This window comes from Tetrahymena thermophila (genome assembly GCF_000189635.1).
Source record: "Tetrahymena thermophila SB210 genomic scaffold scf_8254582, whole genome shotgun sequence".
In the NCBI taxonomy this organism is placed as follows: domain Eukaryota; phylum Ciliophora; class Oligohymenophorea; order Hymenostomatida; family Tetrahymenidae; genus Tetrahymena; species Tetrahymena thermophila.
In genome coordinates this window covers 413634-434585 of record NW_002476353.1, presented here as the reverse complement: position 1 = coordinate 434585, position 20952 = coordinate 413634, and the positions used below count along the sequence as shown (strand labels likewise).

At 22.8% G+C, this 20952-nt stretch overlaps 7 protein-coding genes across 7 annotated transcripts; 6 read left to right on the top strand and 1 right to left on the bottom strand. All coding sequences in view use genetic code 6, as the record gives it.

The window, feature by feature from the left end:
• Nucleotides 1-136: 136 nt before the first annotated feature.
• Nucleotides 137-691, top strand: TTHERM_000137779 (hypothetical protein; the record flags this gene model as incomplete). Its single annotated transcript, XM_012798510.1, has 2 exons — nt 137-338; nt 408-691. 2 exons carry the CDS (start codon nt 137-139, stop codon nt 689-691), a joined length of 486 nt encoding a protein of 161 aa, XP_012653964.1.
• A 1514-nt stretch (nt 692-2205) lies between these two features.
• TTHERM_00137790 (hypothetical protein) lies at nt 2206-4638 on the top strand (the record flags this gene model as incomplete). Its single annotated transcript, XM_001019761.2, has 1 exon — nt 2206-4638. One exon carries the CDS (start codon nt 2206-2208, stop codon nt 4636-4638), a length of 2433 nt encoding a protein of 810 aa, XP_001019761.2.
• A 531-nt stretch (nt 4639-5169) lies between these two features.
• On the bottom strand, nt 5170-8451 carry TTHERM_00137800 (TBC domain protein; the record flags this gene model as incomplete). The annotated part of the gene is made up of 7 exons (XM_001019762.2): nt 5170-6400; nt 6549-6946; nt 7006-7348; nt 7407-7501; nt 7564-7650; nt 7709-7865; nt 7922-8451. The coding sequence occupies 7 exons, from the start codon at nt 8449-8451 to the stop codon at nt 5170-5172; spliced, it is 2841 nt and encodes a 946-aa protein (XP_001019762.2).
• Nucleotides 8452-10751: 2300 nt separating this feature from the next.
• On the top strand, nt 10752-13700 carry TTHERM_00137810 (hypothetical protein; the record flags this gene model as incomplete). The annotated part of the gene is made up of 1 exon (XM_001019763.3): nt 10752-13700. Exon 1 carries the CDS (start codon nt 10812-10814, stop codon nt 13698-13700), a length of 2889 nt encoding a protein of 962 aa, XP_001019763.2. The 5' UTR covers nt 10752-10811.
• Nucleotides 13701-14123: 423 nt separating this feature from the next.
• TTHERM_000137809 (hypothetical protein) lies at nt 14124-15413 on the top strand (the record flags this gene model as incomplete). Its single annotated transcript, XM_012798509.1, has 1 exon — nt 14124-15413. One exon carries the CDS (start codon nt 14124-14126, stop codon nt 15411-15413), a length of 1290 nt encoding a protein of 429 aa, XP_012653963.1.
• Nucleotides 15414-16400: 987 nt separating this feature from the next.
• On the top strand, nt 16401-17466 carry TTHERM_000137808 (hypothetical protein). The gene is made up of 4 exons (XM_012798508.1): nt 16401-16619; nt 16707-16871; nt 16988-17189; nt 17250-17466. The coding sequence occupies exons 1-4, from the start codon at nt 16477-16479 to the stop codon at nt 17331-17333; spliced, it is 594 nt and encodes a 197-aa protein (XP_012653962.1). The 5' UTR covers nt 16401-16476; the 3' UTR covers nt 17334-17466.
• A 503-nt stretch (nt 17467-17969) lies between these two features.
• On the top strand, nt 17970-20306 carry TTHERM_00137820 (transmembrane protein, putative; the record flags this gene model as incomplete). The annotated part of the gene is made up of 2 exons (XM_001019764.3): nt 17970-20004; nt 20053-20306. The coding sequence occupies 2 exons, from the start codon at nt 17970-17972 to the stop codon at nt 20304-20306; spliced, it is 2289 nt and encodes a 762-aa protein (XP_001019764.2).
• Nucleotides 20307-20952: the final 646 nt, after the last annotated feature.

Here is a 20952-nt window from a genome sequence, read left to right as displayed (position 1 = left end):
TTAGGTTTATATATTTTTTAACTATTAACTTTTTAAGTACTTTTTTTATTTATAATTTTTTGATTATTTAGATTGTTTTATTTGATTAATAGAATGCTTAATATTACCTACCGCTCCTTTTCAATCTAATGAAATTATGATTTTCAGGCTAATTGCTACTAATGAAGCATCTACCAGCTTTTTACGCTATTTATTTTATGCAATAGGTCGTAAGTACATGCCGAAACAATTGCTTGTTTCGATCGATTATCCTTAATTTAAAATGCTTCAACTCTCAATATTTTAAGATGGGAAGATAAAAATTTGCTGTTTCTTATAAGATAAAGGGGAAAGATTAGGTAATTATTATTCTATTCGAAATGTCATTTAAACAAAAATAAATAATATTTAATTAAACTATGTAAAAGAGTGGTAGAATCTGTAAATTAGACAAATCTTTCTCACTAATAAAGAAAATAAAAATCTAATGAAAGCAAACTAAAGAAAAATGATAAGTCTATTTAATTTATTGTCTCTTAGGATAAAAGTAATACAATAATTTAGTTAATATAAGCATAGAATATTATATTTATATATATTTAGAAGTGCATTTGTCTATTCAAAGTAATTAATTTAAAATCCTGCATTCATAGCATTTCATTAACTAAATTTACATTTAAAAGCTTTGAAATAAAAGTGCTTATTAAAGTGAAAAGTTTCTCAAAAATAAAATAATTAATTAAATAAGCTCAAAAGATGTTTAAATGTTAAAAAAAAAAAATTTAAATTATAGAATAAGTTTTTCAACTGAATTTCAAGCAAAATAGTTTTATTTTTATTAATTATTTTACAATTAATTACTAATTTAAAATTAATTTAAATAGCAAATATTCTTTATTTATTTTCAAAATAAAAATTTTTAACTAAATACTAAAATAGATTAATTAATTATTTTTTTTAAACATAATAAAAGTTTATTTTATCTTAATTTACTTTAAATAAAATAGTTAATTTTTAAATTTTACCTAATAAATTTATTCTGTGAGTTTCTAATTTTTTCTAAATTAATAGCATTGAAAATATGTTTTTTCTAAAATTTTTTGTTAAGAAAACCAAATAAACAACTTTCTGATAAAAAAATTAATAACTTATTTAAATTAAAATATTTTATTATTACAATTACTATTTTAAAATTTGGAGAGCTGATATTTTAAACAATCATTGAAATAGATTAAATTTTTTCAATATAAATTAAATAGATTGTTTTTAAATCTGGTGGACTTGGTATTTTTAACAGTATTTATATTAAAATATTTAATTTTTACAATTACTAAAGGAGAAATACAGGTGTAATGAATGTATGGAGTAGTGTTTCAAACAAAAGAATAAAAGAATTAGTTAGAGTAGATAGAGCACTAGTAAGATTTTTGAGATTGGTTAAAAATTATAATGTACAATAAATAATTTGATTTCAAATTTTTGTTATATTTTTAAAATGAAGAGTTCTACTTTATAAATTTTTATTAAATTTTGCTTTTGGCCTTAAAAAAATAAATAAAATTTGAATTAAATTTTAATCATTTTTGATTATTAAAATTTATTATAATCATTTAGGTGTTAGAAATTGATATTTGTAATTTTTTTGCCTTTTTATTGATTTATTTGTTTGAAGATATGGTTAAAAAAAGATATACTTAAATTATAGTAAACATTAATACAAATTACAATTATTACATTGTATTAATATGATCTTTTAATCTATGACTTTTATACTACTTTGTAATTTGTTTTTGTGGCTATTCCCAAACTATTTTACGTTTAACGAACTCACTTTAAAAGGGCATAGACCTTTTATTTAGAAATAAATTGTAATTATATGAATTAATTTCCACTATCACTTTAAGCTCAGATTATTTAGGTATCTCAAATTAAAATCTAATTTACAAAATTTTCAATATAAAAAACAAAATCAAAATTTATTGAACTAGAACTCAAAAGAGAAAGAAGTAAAACGTTTTTATTGTGAAAACAAACATATCATAAAGTTGAAAGTTATTTGATAGCATAAGCCACTGAATTAAATATCTTAATTAGATAAATATTTTTTGCTGAGATAAGTTTTAATATATTGCTAAAATCAAGAAAATATTAGTTAAATAAATAGGAAAGCGTAAAAAATAATTATAATATTTTTGAAGAAAATAAAGTAGGATTAAAATAAAAGTAATGAGCAATAGGTCATCTTAAAGACAGCATTTAATTGCTTGTAATAAAGGTGGAGCCCACTCTGGAGAATATGCATAGTATATCTGTGCAAAGAAAGAATGTTAGGAAATTGATCCTGTTTTGTGTGAAGTATGTCGCAATAAGGGTCATAGAAATCATCGAGTTATACCTCTCCGTGACTTTTTTACATAGATAACTCACAGGGTAAATCGTTAGCGTATAAAAGATTATTCTAATATCTAAGCAGTAGTTGATGAATCAGAAAGAGTTTGCAGAGAATCTTTCAATAACTTGAAAGAGTATATCTCATAGAAAATTAAAGTTTTTGATGCATTATTAACGGACTGCTTTACAACTTGGAAAGAAAATGTTTCTTTGTTTGAGGAACACCATTGTCTGGAAGTAATTTCAGACATTTCAAATATGTAAAGAGAAACAGATATCACTCTTTTTACTTAATAAGTCAAGAAAATACTACCTCATATCAAATTTGATATAAGCGAAGACGGTGTTGGAAAACCTTCTTCAACTACTTATTAAAACTCAAATACAAATATCAAATCAATCACTAATGATATTCTAGGTTTACCACCACTTTCTAGACAGGAAGTATATGGCTTCTAATAAGCCTTTTTATTATCTTTAAAGAAAATATCTGAAAATCTAAATTAATAATTGCAATCAGTTAGCTTTGGTAGATAAAAGGGTAATACCAACTCAATACTTAATTTAACTCAGTAATAGCAATCACGAAAATAGGAAGAGTCGTTTATAAGCTAACTTGAAGCGAATACTACGTTTTTAGATAATGCAACTCCTATTAATGGGTCTAAAACAAGAAGCTAATATCCAAATTCTATTATACCTGATATATCTCCAGTTAACAATTTCATTAATGTAGAAAACTCTAGTAAATTTTTCCAGCAACCAAATTCTAGCAGTAACTAGTTTTACCAACCTCAGTAAGGAGCAGCTATCAACTAAAGCAGTTAATTAAATAGGAGCTATATTACACCTCGAGGAACGTATCGTGCTTCTGATTTAGTTTAATGTGTGAAGGGGTAAGAAAGTTAAAGTAAATTTTATTAGCACAAGAAGAATACCTCAGTTGCTTAGCTGTCAAATTAAAAAAATTAATTAGGTGAATATAATAATTTAAATCATTCTCTTCCAGATCACTCTGCTACAACTGGATTGGTAGTATTAGACAATGTATAAAAATAGGTTGATGATATATAAAAATCTCTTGATAACTTAAGAAATTCATTTGATTTTTAAAAAATACTTCAATTTATGGATGAAAAAAGTCCTAATCGTAGTGTTTCTCTGAAACCCAACGCAGAATAACAACAATAACAAAACTAAAACAATAAATAAGGAAGCAGAAATAGGAGTAATAGCAATTAGCTTGCTAACTTCTTTAATAGCAGTCAACAGCAATAATAATAGTAAGTCTAATCTTTGTCTGAGAGATCTCAAATAGTTTAAGGAAATAATATTTTAAATTTGAACAATAGTTTTTAAAATTAAGGTTTTTCTTAGGCTGAATAAGAAGCTAATTTAGCTATGAGGAAAAATTTAAACTAAATTCCACAATAGCAATCAATTTACAATTAGTCAAGCGTTTATAGCTAGTAATCTATGGCAGCAAAGCCCTTAACTTTTTCAGAAAAATTTTAAAGATTTAGGGAGATGTCAAAAAGCTAAAGCAGGGATAATTCACTTAACAACAGCTACCAGCGCTATCGTTTCGACTCAAATCACCAAAAGCAGTTATAAGAAGAATAAGAAAGTGAAGAAAATCGTAAGAAGAGTTAAAACAATAAGAAGGTTAAATTTTAGTTCTCTTAAGAATTAAAGCATGAATATGTTAGTGTATCAAAATACATAGCATAAGGTAAAACTGATAACTTTTCTACTAGACTTGTTCTGCTTGAACCTACAGTTGAGATTATCCCTCACAGAGAAGTAACCTTTTCTTTCCTTATAAAATCTTGCAAAAATTAAGAATATGGATAACCTCTTGCTATTGGAGTATGCCATAGGAATATAGTGCATTAAAATAATTTTGAGTTCCCTCAGAAAGAAGAATCTAATTATGGATTCAATGATAAATAAAAAGATACTATTTCAACAGCAGCCTCTGGGTAGGCTTCATTTAGCTCAATTCATGGTTGCTATTTACTAACCTCAACAGGCTTTTTACGTAACCATGCATATTAAAAGCAAGATATGAAGAAAGTACCTGTTCGTTTTGGGGCAAAGGATGTAATAGTCTGCCACTTCAATCCATTCAGAAAAACTCTAAAATTCACTAAAAAAAGTAGTGGAGAGTCTTGTATTTTGAATGTAGACACTATACCTAATGACAAACTCTACCCATGTGTGCGTATTAGTTATGCATAAGATTGTATTGAATATATTCATGAATGAATGAATGAGCGATAAAACGAATAGTTTCAATTTAAGTAGTTATATTAATTTATAACACTTAATTTAATTGTTAAATTTAAAAGTCTAAAATGTTAACTTAAGGCTGACCATTCATATATATATATTTTACCATGCATTTTAAAAATAGAATTATCATTTTATCAAATTTATGTTTTGTTAAACCAAATATTTCTTACAATAATCTTTAAATTTAAAAATTAGTTTTTTCAATAATTAATTATTTGAACATTTTTTTTGAAGAAATTAAAAATTTTCAAATTTTTAATCAATAATTTTATTAAAGTTTACAATAAAATATGTAAAAAGATAATTAGCAGCAACATATCATTCAATTAAAAGAATACTTCTATGAATGAAAAAATAAATATATAAATTGGTTTTTTTATTTTAGATTGGTTGATTAAGGTTTTAGAATTCATTTTGTTTTTGCTAGTTATAGAAAAACTATATTCTACAAATAAAAATGAAATTAAAATTAAAAATTAGTTTTTAATAAAATATTAAATATATTCAATATTTTTGATTTATTATCATCATTCCATTACTGTTTATTGGAACAATCCTCTAAATACTTTAAATTTATTACTATTGTTATGGTAAAAATACTCTCTATTAAACCATCTAATTGTTTTTCGCTCTGAAATCTGGAGAAACACTTGGGCTTATTACTTTAACTTAATTTGATTAGAATTATTACTATTAATATTATTACTATCTCTGTTGCATTTACTATATCTTCATTGTAGGTATCATTTAAGCTTAAATTTGCTAAGTTTAAGTTTATTGCATTTGTATTAGCTATACATTTTACTATATTTTGTCAAGATTTGCAGGCTTCTACATAATCATATATTTAGTAAATGTTTGCTTTGGTCTTGCATAAGTGTAATCAAATTCGTTTACATCTGTCATATTTGTATTAAAAACTTAATTGACTTACTATGATTAATTAACTATTGATTTTTACTATAATAACTATTTTTATTAATATTATTCCTATTACAGTGATGACTAATATTACTATAATTATAATTATTGTTATTGTTGTATTTACAATTATGGTTATTACAATTGTTGTGTTTATAATTATTGTTATTACTATTGTTGTGTTTATATTTATTGTTGTTATATTTAAATTTGCCCAATTTATTTATTTTTGCTTTGGATATCTTCATCATCTCTATTTTAATCATTTATTTCTTTAAAATCTTCTAAAATTTAGTCATAATATTTAGTTTGTGTTTGATTTCTTGAAAATATTTGAGGAGTACTTGATTGCCTAATATATGATGGTTTAATATTCACACTGTAAGCAGTATCTCTCTCATCAATACGAGATCTACTTTACTATCTCTAAAAATCTTATTAATCTTGATTATTAAAGATTGAAATAATTTTATTCTAAATCAATTGCAAGAATCCAGGTTCGTCTTTTTAACCTGGCTCAGTTGTGTGAGGAATACTTTTGCTTCTTGAATCATAAATTGTTTGTTCTTTTTTATTGCTCCCAAATCTTATATCATTTACACTTGTTTGAGGGAAATCAAATTAATTTAAGAGCATATTTGTTTATCTTGTTGAAGAAAGACTTCTCTAATGACTTTTTTTATGAGGAATTTTATTCAAAAGTGAAACACCTTTTAATTATTGCTATTTAAATTCGATATCTTAAACTTTTTACTTTTTTTATGATCTCCTTTATGATTATATTGAAGAAAGTTCATTGATATAATCAGCAACCCTATATGTATCACATAAAATAAATTGTTAAAAACTTAAGTTTAATAAAAATGAATTATATTTTCAAAATTAAATTGTCCTTAAATTATTATTTTTGCTTTTTACAATCACTAAATCTATCTAAAATTAAAAATAAAAATTTATTTTACATGGTGTGAGCATTTAACCTTTCTAAAATAGAATTAAGACCTTCAAAATGAGGTGCCTAAGGAAGAATTTTCCAATCGTAAACATTATTTAACAAGTGATTTTAAAAGAGTAAAATATTTAAATTGTGAACATTAAAATTATAAGAAGCATGCTATTCGTAAATATTTTATAGACTTAAAAGAAGTCTGTTTGTGACTTTTAATTAGAATGCAATTTTTATCAATTCTATGTCATTCACTGATTTTTAATTATGCTCTGCAAAATTTCTTATATAATCTGAGAGACTGTCAACTGGTTCTGACTTAATACTTTTTTCGAATAACTTTAAGAGAGCTAAAGCAATTCGGATGAGTACTTTCCACCCCTTTATCAAAAATAGATTCCATATTTTTAGTATCTTTAGAATAATTTGATTAAAATGTTGTGAAATAGTTTTAAAATGCAATCAAAAATTACTGTTTTGCTTTCCAAATCATAGGAAAAGAGAGTTATAAACCATTTAGTGCAAAAATAACTGACAGATATATTATTTTCTTTTAAATATTACAGCAGCTCTGGGAGATAATTTTGCATGAAAATTTCTAATTAAAAGGTCAAAATTTTTAGTCTTGGAAATCCTTCTTTATACATTTCTTTTAGTTTGAGTTTTTTTAGAAAATACAGAACAATCCAATATATTTCATTTTCTTTAAGATTTAAGGGAATGAGAGTTCCTACTATTTGATTTAATCCTTAGACATATCCAACATCTTTTGAATTATGACTGATTGCTCTTAGAATTTTTTTTAGTTTTTCTTTTCTTATTATTATCAGGAAATAAATTGAAAAGTTTTTATTTAAAATTGAATATTTTTTACTGCTTTCCTGAAATCATTTCACCTTAAAAAATAATTGTTCTATCTATATCTTTTAATATTTCCATGTCTGATTAAGAGGGAAGTAGCGTATAGTTCTATTCAAAATAAAATTAAATAATGTTTTTTTTGATGATTCTTGTGATTGAAATAAGTTTACATAGTATTATAGTTCATATTTTTTTTAAACAGAGTTAAAATTAATGTATTAGTCCCATAAAAAATATTGTTGGCTTTCAGTTAATCCCTAATTAAATGATAGAATGAAATTTTAAAATAAATAAATTAATTAATAAAATACTTACTTAAGATATAAAATAGCTCAATCTCTTTTTGATACTTTATGAATACTTATTTGAGCAAAATAACTTGCATAAATATTTAATATTTAATAGATCTTCAAATTATAAAAATTGAACTAACAAATTAAAAACTCGAAACTCTTTACTAAATTTGATAGAACTTTGTTTAAAAAAAATAATGTTAGATAATAATTTTTTTGTAATAAAATTGCATACGTTTCTTATTAAGGAGGTTACTTCTACTTCAGCAAAATATTAAATTCGTCTAAAGTATCCTCTTCATCATCGTAGTTGCACTGAGTATCTCCTTAGTTCTAGTAACTTTATTGATTACTGGCGTTTTTTATAACTCCTAGTAATCTTTTAGACATGCTTTGAGTGACAAAGCCCTTTTAAATGCGGTCTGACTAAGGACCATACATGTAGTTATTTTTAATATTCTTTGATGTTTCGTTGTTTCTAAGAGTAATTTCATGCTATCTAAATTATATTTAATCAAAAATTCTTCTTGTAGAAGTTTTTGAGAGCTTTTATTATAAATCTGTATTATTTGCGCAATCTTATTTGAATTATTGAGGATGAGTCTACTTATCGAAATAAACAGTGTTATGCTATTAAATAATTTCATTCTTTTATTCTAGAATTCTTCTATGCGCAGGAGGATTATCGCTGCTAATTTTGCTTATCTAACCAGTCAGTTAAAAAAATATTTTCTTCTTTAAGATATTTGGTTAGTTTTCTTTCATTTATTTGATTGTGCTAAGTTTTTTTGTAAGAACTATTAAATATATTATTAAGTGATATTATCAATCAATCGAAAGATATTTTAATCAGTTCTCTTAATTTTCTTTAAATTTAAAAATAAATTTATTAACTGATTTCACTCTCAATCAATTAATCAATCAATCAATAAACTAATATTAATAACGATATTAACCAAACTTAATATTAATTATTAATATTTTTTATTTCATTTAAAAATTAAAATGATAAATTTTTTTTTTGTTGAAAAATATTCAAAAATCACTTAATCAATCACATAATATTTATACTAGTTTTTAAAATATAGGATTAAAAATTTTACTTCCTAAAACAAACATTCATTTACTTATTTATTTATTTGAAAATTTATAATTTAAAATTTTGTAATTTTTACTCTAGTATTTAAAAATATAAACTAAAAAAAATAATTATATTTGTTTTTCAAAATTAATTCAGTCATAAAAAAAATATATTAGGTTATATTGACATTTAACTTTAATTAAATGTATTTGATATTTATTAATGAATATTAAGAATAAAGTTAATCAAACTTACTTAGTATTATTTAGTAATATTTTTTATTTCATATAAAATGAAAACCTTTTTGTAAAAAAAACCAATTTATAAATGATAAAATATTTAAAATAGTTTCTAAATTTTAAAATTTAAATCAATGTGCCTTAAACAAACATTGAGTTTTTTAATTTCAAAATCAATAATTCAAATTTTTTTCTTTTTTAAATAAATATTTAAAAACATAAATAAAAAAATTTCTTTTGTTATTAAAAATTAATTTAGAAATTAAAAATAAAAATCAGATTTTATTGATACATATTTTTAATTTATAACTCCATTTTAATAATCAAAATAATAACCAAATAAATTAGTTAATATTTATTAAAGAAGTATTTCAAAAAAAATATGATATTTAATAATGAAAACAATTAAAAATTTTAATTTTTTTTCAGAATTGTTTTATTTTAGAAAATATTTGTTTAAATTATTTATGTCAATTTAATTCCAAATATTTTTTATACAAAGAAAACAAAAGCATAATTCATTATTTTTAAGTAATTTAATAGCTTCATAAATACTTTGAATATACTTTATTTAAATCTTATTTTATTTACCATATTTTTATAAATTTTATTGGTTACTGCAATTTTTTATACAAACTATAATATCTAATAATAATTTATATTTATAGTAAAAATAATTTAATTTAAACTTGAAAATTTAGTTTTTATTTGATTATCTATTGAAAAGAGTTTTTGTATTTTACAAATTATATAATTTTTTTATTGATAAAATTTAATTAAAAATAAAATTCAGTAAATACTTAATTTAACTAAATTTCATTAAGGAAAACAGGGTATTTTTAATTGGTTTTAATTTATTTCAGTGAAAAAATTACAATTACAATTATAATGTAATAAAGTAAATATTTTTGAAAGTAAAAATTAAGAAATAAGGCATATCTATCTTTAAATTTCATTCTAAAGCTAATAATAATTATTTAATAAAACTATATGCACTTAAAGTCTAAAAAAATTAATCTGTAGAATATTTATTTTATTGATGAAGCTGATGCTTATTTTTTCAAAGAGTTCTAATCTCTAATTAATAAAAAACTCATATTTAATTTATTGGCAAATATTGATAGATTAAAAGTATCATACATAAAAAATAAATTTTCACATAAATATATATTTATATTGTAAGCTTTTAAGAATAATTAAGTTTGATAAAATAAACTTTTTTAATTGTTTGTTTTGATAAATTTAATATTTTGAAATAGATTTATCACACAAAAATGAATTTTTATTTAATATAGTTAATTGTATGATATTTTTATCTATTTTAAATCTAACAAGCTTATCACTAAATGTGGTATTTTTTAAATAATATATTTTAGTATTACAAAATAAAAAAATCAATGAAATAGCCACAATATCAAAAACTAATGTAATATGTAAATTCAAATATTTACAAGTTAACATGTCTCCAAAAATATTTTACATAAATGCTACAATAATCAACGTTACTAACTATTAATACTATTCTATATATACATTACTTACTGTAAACAAAATCTAATTAACATAAATGATACAGATTTTCAAAAAGAAATTTTTTTTGTAAACGCCATATTTCTAATATATAATTAATAACAATTAACATTTACAAGAAAAAATAGATTTTGAAACTAAGATTTTTTTTTAGTTTAGTGTTGTATAGTATAATTATTATATCAGGAGCCACATACCGAAAATATAAAAAATTATTTATTTTATCAGGTTAATTAAAATTGGAAGATAACAAAGCTTTTTTTGATATAGTTCAAATGGAATAAGAAAATGGAAATTTATAATAAATAGAAGACATGAGAGAAGGATAAAGCAATAGTTTTGAAGAATAGTAAGATTCATAGTTTGAAGAAAGCGAACATAAGCTTCCTGAACCTGAAATTATAAACTTTCATACATAAGACCTAGAAAAAGAAATATAACTATTATAATAAAATGACAATTAAAATAATTATCAAACAAATGAACAAAAGCAAAATGATATCTAACAGCCGGATTCTAAAAATTAACGTTAAATTGAAGATTCTATGGCTAGTTTTATGTCTTCTCTTCCTTAGTTAGTGGGTCCACATAATTAATATAAAGAATAGCGCAATCTAATAGACCAGCATTGGCTTTTGAATTCTCAACAATAAAATGAATCTGCTTGGTAGAGTTCTATTAATTCATTTCTTTCCATAGGATAGTCAAAAATGGGAAATGGAGGGATTATCAATAAGTTTACTCAAAGCTTAATCTAGAATTAATAAAATGGAGGAAATCCTCAATTAAAAGATATTGCTAGCAATTTAATTCATTAATAATCAATGTTTTAAGATAGTGGATAGCTTGATTAATTTATAAATATGTTTGCATAGGCTAATTAACAATTTTAAGTAGGGAATAAATTAACATCTAAAAATTCTTTTAAGCAAGATATAAGCTAAAATTCTTAATTGTAATACGAAGATGTTATGAACTAAAAGGTAAAAAATAATTTGAATAATTTAGGATTGGATGTAATTAGTGAAATTTAATCTATTAAAAATCCTATTGGTACGAACAATATACTTTCTGAAATTAAAGATAGTAGGTTTAGCCAAGATGTTAGTAGCGAAGTCTTTGTAACTAATAAAAATAATCAAAATGTTTTCTCTCATTTTAGAAACTTTTGCAAAAATGAGAATAGTTTAACTTTAATCCGCAACAGCAGTAATTTTGATAATAAATTAAATGATTAAATTTCACCTCAAAGTAATTTAAAATTGTCTAATAACTCATAGCTGTCATCTTTAAAAAGTTTAACAAATTCGCATAAGGTTGTTGGATAAAATTCTCAAAAAAATGTTTAAAAATAAAAGTTATTTAATTTTTTTGAGCAAGTACCTAAAGCAATTTCAGAGAAAATAGAATAAAAAAACTAACTCTTTAAAGACAAAATGTTAGAAAAGTAAAATTCAATTGGTTCTCAATTTAGAAAGATATTTCACAAGTTGATTGATAAAAATAAAGATTAAAATGATAGCTCTTTAAGTAAGGTATAGAATTCTTATGGATAAAAAAAATAAGATGCATGCAGCAACAATAACGGAATTATCTATTCAAATAGATAAAGCTCTAAGAATACTTAAAATGTCAATAAAATTTAAGAACAAAAATAATTTTAGCTTCCAACTATCAATATCAAATCGATAAATACAATAAATAGCTAAGTTCTGCCTATTTAATCATAGGTTTTAACTTAAACAGGCTCTACTAAGTCAATTAAATAATAAAAGAAAGGTGATAATTTAATCTAAGCTTCTTAGAAAATCAGTGATCAGTAGGATCAATTGAAAACAAATTAGCAGTAGTAGAGTGAGTCTAATATACTGAAGGTCAACTTGTTATCTGTAAATCAAAAAATAAGTTTAAATAACTCTGCTGACTTTCTATTAGACTCATATAGTTCCTAAACTAAAAATTAATAAAATGACTAAAATAAATAAAAAAATTATTTAGATATTGATTAGTTTGGCAGTCAAACAAATGCTTAAAGTGAGGCGAAACACAGTATCCTTAGTTAATCAAAATAAACAATTTAAAATTTTAATAGTAATCGTAAAAGAAATTCTTTTAATTTAGAATTTTAATAGTCAGATTGCTAAAGAGAAAATAATTAAAATTATTAAATATTTTTAAAAAACTAAGAAAATGAAGAATTTAATCTTTCTAATACATAAATTAACTTGAAATTATTTAATACCAATTTAAAGAAGTTAAAATATAGATCTAATACTTAAAATAAAGATAGAAATAAAGACCATTTACCAGAATTAACGAACTCGAAGTATTACTCTTTAGCTCAAGAAAAACGGGCTGAAAGAAAATAAAAAAACATTATGAATTATGATCAACCCAATATAATGAAGAAACTCATAAAAATAAGAACTAATAAGCAAGATAACAACAATATTTAAAATTCTACTATTATCTCAAATCTAAATAATAGTCTCATCGCTGCAAAAAAGATAAATCTAGAATAGAATAATTATAAGTTAGAAAATCTTTTGAGCGAACACATTCATTTGAAAGAGTTTGATGATTCAATCATGCAAGATCCTAATAGCTATTCACATCAGAGAATCAATAAATTTGCTAATCAAAATTTGTTAACAGGTGTACCAAACTAAAGAAATCTTTTATACCAATCTATCTCTCCGATTTTGAACACAAATAAAAAGTTATCTCCTTAAACATAAACAAATAGTAAAGTCATTAAAATAAGTATTTAGTAAAATCTACCTGAAGAATATTCTAAAAATTAGTTATAAAGTTAAAACCTAAATATGAATTATCTGTAAAGTAAAGATATCTCATTTAGACAAGAATAAAATAAAAAAACCAAAAAAAGGAAGATTGTCAACAGTCTTTAAATCCCTGTTTAAAATTAATAGCTATAATCATTCTATTTCTAATAGCAACCACATTTAGGTTAATTTTAAAGTCAATATGTAAAACATAATAATCTTGGACACAGTCAAATTAGATCTTAGTCTAATTAATAATCAGATATGCCCTAATAAAATAATGTAATGCATACAATTTTAAATACATAAACATCTATTTCAGCCCCTGATGTTTTTATGGTAAAAAAAGCAAATATATATAATAGACAAAATAATTGATGAATCATTGATACAATATAAGTTAAAAAATTATACTTAATTATTTGGAGCATTAAAAAATTAAATTAATGAAAACTCTCTATTTATTATAAACTAACTATCTTCTACTAACTGATTGAAATATAATTTATTTTATTTTATCTTTCTAAAGCTATTTATTTTCACTTCATATATTAATTTATTAAGAAGTATTAAGTTTCTAAAAAATTTGATGCTAGAATTAACTATGTTTTTATTTACTTTTAAATTTTTTTCTCTATTTTTGATATCAATTTTTAAAATCTGATCATTTATTTTAAAAATCTTTATAGAAAGATCAATATTTTAATTGCTTTTAGAATTTTATTATCAAATCAATAAAAATTAATTAAATAAACAATTATATTCTCTGAAAGATAAGTAAGAAAAAGAAGAGGAGGAAAAATGGAACAATCATAAACAGAAAAGATAAGGTTTCATTGCAACGAGCACGAAGGATATGAAGTTATATCAATATTAGTAAGCGAGGAAGTTAATTCTGATAAGAGACTATGCTGTTAAAAATGCATGATTTATACTTATAGAGGTTTAACAACCGATTAATTTATTTTGATTGAAGATCTACTTTAGGGTAAAGAATAGGCAACCTCCTATTTTCTTCCTGTAAAGAAGAGAGAGTTAGACATCATTTAAGAAGCTATAATAAAATCATAGAACAATGGGTATTTAAGAGCAGTTGAAGATTACTTCAGTGACTTACAAAAAAAGATTAACTAAATGATTCATGATAAAAAAAAGGAAGCTCTACTTAAAGCAGAAGAAAAGTAGTACTTAATAGAGGACCTGAGAGATTCCTTCAATCGTTCAGATGAAGTAAAGGAACTTCAAAGCATACTCTTTAATTCTTACAAAAACTCAGAAAATATCACTAAATTATCTGAAAAAGTAGATGCTTTTCTTTAAAAGCATAGATAGCTTTAAAATGAAGCTGAGAACAGATATTAAGCATTGAACAATCCTATTTAAACAGAAGCACAAGAATAACTGTAAGGGTAGCCATAAGAATCACAAGAAAATCAGGAAAATCAAAATTCTGTTGTAGAAAACATATAAAATTAAATGAGAAATCCAGAAAGTGGTGATTTCTACTCTAAATTTAAAAATTTTAGAAAGAAAGATTTTTAAATAAAAGTAACTCCACTTGAGATTTATATAATTCCTGTTTATGATCTCTCTATCTAATTTGTTAAAACTAGCACTAATGATTTAGTTCTTGATAAAAATGAGGAAGGATAAGCCTTTATTAAAAATAATGGAGGTTAAACTTCTAATTGTAGATCAGATTATATTATTCGTTAAGATAAAACTCATGTTTTTACATTTTAATTCAACTCAAAACCATCAGATTATATGAGAATAGGCATAGCTAAAAAAACTGATGATCCTGAAGACAAACTCTGCTAGTGCTTCGGATGGTCCAATAATTTTGATCTTGTGATTGAACGCGGAGAAAATTTATCAAACTTAATGGGCCCAAATACAATAGTGAAAATGGAGGTGAATGTAAAGCAAGATGTTTTAAAATTTTATGACTATGAAATGAAAAATATTGCAAAAAAGAAATCAACTTTCAGTTTAGATTCAAATGGAGAGTACAATATAGTTGTTTATTTCCACAGTGATTTAAAATAACCTATTATACTCACTCTTATATCTGCTGAGTTGATAGATTGATTTCAAAGCTATCTTAAATAATCTAATTAATGAGCATTAACTTTTTTAAATGTATTGCTGGTGTTTTTTTTATTTTTGATTAAAATATTAAATACAATTTTTGCTATAATAAATCCTGTTAACTAGCAACAAAGTAAGAAAGATAATCTTTTTTGTATTTATGGCATTTTTTTATAATATAAATTTACAAATAAGTAATATAGTTAGTTATTAACTACTACTAAAAATTATAATTTGTTTTTTCATTTTATTTATGTGCTTTAATTCAAAAATGATTTATTCATTCATGTTTTTTCTCAATTTACATTTATCTGAATTTTTTCAAATACTTAAGATAAATATTATGTTTATATCTACAATATGAATTTAATTATAATAAAGTTATTTGAATTAGTTAAAAAACTTTAATCAGCATTTATCTTTATTTCATTTTTATTATGATCTTTTTTGTAATTTGTTTAATAAAATCTATTTTTGTACAACAAAAAAAAAGACCGTTTTTATTTTGCGTTTATAGTGTGTTTAAAAATAAAAAAAGCAACCTATTCAAAAGTTTTACGAATAACTTATATAGTTATTAATCAGTTTTTTTAAATATTCTATTATGATTTTTAATTAAAAAAAGACTAATGCTTTTTCTCAGTTTATAAGAATATTCTTAATTTTTTAAAGTTAAAATAAACATCTTTATATAATTTTAATAATAATAAAATTAATATTAATTAAACAAACTTTTAAAAAAATAAAATAATTATATTTATATACCACTAAAAACTTAAAATAATGTGTAAAAACAGTTTCTGTATAAAACAAATTATAATTTATTCTATTAAATAAAAAGCATGGTATACCAAATTTCTTAAATAGGGTTTTATTTTTTAGCAAAATTAAAATAATTAATTTAAAATAGCAAAATATATCATTTTATTTAGACTTAATTTACGGCTGATGATAGCCTGCTATAATTGAATTTATGTATTTTTTGAGTTAATAATTATTTGTTATTTTTAACAAAGAAAGATATTTATTTTTTAGTTTTTGTAGAGTTCTAACAAATTTATAAATGTTTGGATAATTTTTCTTAAATAAAGTGTATAATTAGCAAGCTGCTAAATAGAGCTAATTAAGATTTAGGACTAAAATGCTTATTTCGATATTTTTTGGAGGTTTAGTTGGTATGAAATATGGATACGAAACATCTTAAAGGTAATTTAGTCATAATTGATATTTTAACAAATTCTACATGTTAATAATTTTGTCTTATAAACTTTAAAAATGTTTAAAATACATTAGGGAAAACTTAGAAAAATATTTAACTGAATATTAAGGAGAAGATTGGTTAGCATACAAAGTTAAAAATATGAAAAAACCTATATTTATTGTTTATTTTACACCTGCAGATAAAAAATTTATCTATTTTAGAAGATTCTTTTTAGAAGCAGCCTAAAATTATAATGAGTATTTAAAAGCTTTTTGTATTTAAAATTCATAATTTAAATGATAAAAAAAGATTTATTTTATATAAATTATAATCAATAATTATTTATTTTATAATAACAATTATAAACTCGTAGATAATGCGACTTTGTGCTTGTAAATTGTGCTAAGTACTATCACTAAGTTAAGAATATAGATATTAGTAAATATCCAAAGATTGAACTAATTAATACCAAAAGAGAAGTAGTAATCCCTGAAAATCAATAAACTGAATTTAGAAATCCAATAGTTACATACACTAAAGATTATTCATTTTATGGGATTAAATGCTTTTTAGAAGTAATTTATTTTATTTAATTATTTCCTATTTGAAATTATAATTCACAAATAATTATTTAGTAAAATGGTGTTATTGATTATAGAACTCCTCAAGAAGGATTAATACATTTGTATTCAGATGTACTTTCTTTAATGCTCGTTTGATTTGAATTTTATATTAATAATTTATTTTTTAAAATTAATAACTTATTTTAAGTTATTAAAGGTTTTTGTTTATGTTTAAGTTAGAAATATTATTTTATTTAAAATATAAAATAAAAGTATCTCATTAATAACTCTAAATGTATCTAAACAAGTCAATATAATTTTCTAAATTTTAAATGATAAAGCATAAGATTTAATTATCTTCTATAACACTTTATTCTTTTCTTAGTGATGTCTTATATATATGAGCCAGTTAGAACCTTTAGATTTCTGATATTTTTTTATTTACTTTGATATTTTAAAAATTTTAATAAAAAACATAATAAAATTTCCTTCGTTATCAATTTAACATTTTATAGTTCACAATATATTAATTGGAAGCTATTTATATATTTATTCATTAATTAATTAATTGATCGATTGACTAAGTTAACAAAATTTTTTATTCAGCATCAAATTATTTGTTTTAAAGTGTTAGGAAAAAATAAATCAAATGATAATAAATTTCAATATTAACTAATTTATTGAAGAGTTAATTAACAATACTTTTTTGTTTAGAAAACAGCGAAGGATTACATAAAACTCAATTAGGTTAAAAATAATATATTTAGCAAGTTACTCTCAAACTGAAGAAACATGCTTAAGATAAGAAAAGTGGCTAGCATATATCTTTTAGCATTTATTTTGTTTGGATGTGTTTAAACAGCTGAGAAAAATAGAATTTAAACTACATGCACCAACAATTCAGATAGATTTAAGTTCTAAGAGGGTTGCATAGAACTCAAATAAAATCAAAATTAGTAATCAAAGTTTATAAAAATTAATAGCTAATGTAATTGTACCAATAGTTTCATGGATATTTTAAATAAAACAATTAATTTATATGATACTTCAATAGTTTTAACTTGTGATAAAAGTAACTAACCTGTAGATGATAGCAAATCAAGACTGAGATACTCTTAAGAATAATGTAAATTTTCTAAAGAGTGTTTAAGCGGAAAGTGCAATTAAATCATTGGTATATGCGAAGGACAAAAGTTAGGATAGATTTGCAGTGTTTAAGAATAGCTCTTTTGTGATCCATAGTTAATTTGTGATTAACAAAGCAACACTTGCAAATCTCCAAATTAATTAAATTTAAAAACATAAACTTTTAGCTAAAATATTGAAAAAAATGTAATTATTTAAAGCTATGAAGAAGATTTTATTGAATGTCAAAGTAGCTTTGAGTGTGGATAAAATGAATTTTGTCATATTGGTAAATGTTTAGCTTTAATGAGTTTAGAAGAAGGATAAATAGCTGATTTTAATGAAAATAATTTATTTAGAGTAGGTGATTCTTTTGTAGATTTAAGATGCAAGAATCTCCTAACTTAAAATAATACATGCTCTAAAATTAAACAATTTAATGAAGAAAGTTTAATCAAAAAGTGTGCTGACTCAAATGGGTGCTCAGCTTCTAGAAGATGTGATTTATTGTGGGATTCTTCTATGGAATTCTACAAATAAGCCAAATACAATTTCTTATCCAATTCTTTTTGCTAGGTTTATCCAGATAATTTGTTGTTTGTTGAGAGCTTAAAAAACGCTTACATCTATGACCTTATCGAATAAAATGAATTATGTCCTTTAAACTTTAAATTTTAAAGTAAATGCAGTATAATTAAAAAATCTTTAGAAAAACTGAGATAGTTAGTTTTATATATAGATAACTATCATATCATAAAGAATACATGCATTAAACATATGCAGCACTTGTTTGATGTTGATGCATTATAATTTATGAATCAATATGAAGACTAATTATAGTTAGTTCAAAATGTAATGATAAGACATCTACAATAGGATTAATAGAATGAAAACAATAAAAATAATACAAATAATTCTCCTAATACAGATTAGCCTAAATAGACTGAAGACAATAAAGGAAATGGCACCAATAATACAAATTCAAATGATAACAACAAAGGAAATTAAAATAATGAAAATACAAATAACAACAGCGATTCTAATAACGATAAAAACTAAAATAACAATAATAATGGTAATAATGATAGTAATAACAACAACGATTAGTAACAAAAACCAGAAGATAAAGAAAGCGACTCTAGTTCATCAAATACAGGAATTATAGTAGTTTTAATTGTTATTGTTTTAGTGTTTGGGTGCTGTGGTGCAGTGATTTATATAAGGAGGAGAAATGAAAATGGATTTGCCAGTTTGGCTGCATAATTAGAAAAGGACAAATAATTAATGATTAAAAAGGGAGGAGGTATGATGAGCATGGGAAGTGGCAGTATGAATAACAATAAAGTAAATGCTAACAGTACAGATTCTTCAGGAAACATATAAGGAAAGCAGATTCAAAATGATGAAATGCAAATTGTAGACTAAAAAAAATTTAGCAAAAGAGTCGTTAATGACGACGTACGTCTTCCTTCTTAGTAAAAAGAAGCTTAAGTTTCACTGAAAAATCTAAATAAAACTGGTGGAGTAGAGCTGCATCTTGAGCAGAACAATGGAAATGAATACTAAGATAAAAGTGATAAAGCAATACATCATGCGGTTCATAGACCACACGCATAGCATCCTCATAGCAGTGGCAGCGTCCCGACCACAGGAATTCCATCACAACAGCACCAAGGACCTAAATCGTAACAGAAAGCATAAGGTAATAATTCTTAATCTGAAAAAAGATAAAACCCAACATAATAATAAGATATGGAACAATAAAAAAACTTAGATACATCAGTATAAAACAACTTCTTTAGTATTGACGGGGAGGACGAAGAGAAGCATGATAAAATAATGGATTCCATTTAGTTGGACTATCAATCAGACGACACTACTTACTCAAACGTGTTCAACTTAGAAGGAGAAGAATCATCAAAGCCACACTCGAATCGCAAAAAAAAGAAACAGAAACAAAAGTAATAGAATCACCTCTTTTTCGACGACAAGAACGAAGAATGAAGGAAAAGCAAGATTTTCAATCCATGAAACAAAGAAAGAAGGAAGGAAACACAAATACAAACAAACATAATACAAATAATACAATTAATACTTAAGTGAGTTAGATAATTTAGTTAGTGTAGAGAAAGTATGTTTTAATTTAGAATTTAGCTTCCAATTTATATTCTTATAAATCATATTTTTAAATTTTATTACATTTATTTCTAAAAAATAGAAAATATTTTATTTATTCAGTTTTTAAATATGTATTTTTTTTTTAATTTGTGTATTTAGTATTACAATTCATATTAATATCTTCATTCATTTATTCACTCGCTTATCATTCCAGCTTTAAAAATAGTTTAATATTTAAATGCATATTTACAAATAAACAATCAAAAATCAAATAACAAGCAAAAAAAAAAACAAACAAATAAATAAACAATTAAATAAACGATCTAGTTTATAATAATTTATTCGCTAACTCCTTAATCAAAAAAAATCATTCACTCTAAAATCATATAATTTCTTTAATTATTTATTTACTAAATGTAAAAAGTAGAAGAACTGAAGGAATTAATTAAATAAGTAGAATATATTTAAATTTACAAAATTTTTAATTTAATCAGTTAATTGCTAAAAGGTTAACAAAAAATTAAGTTGCTGC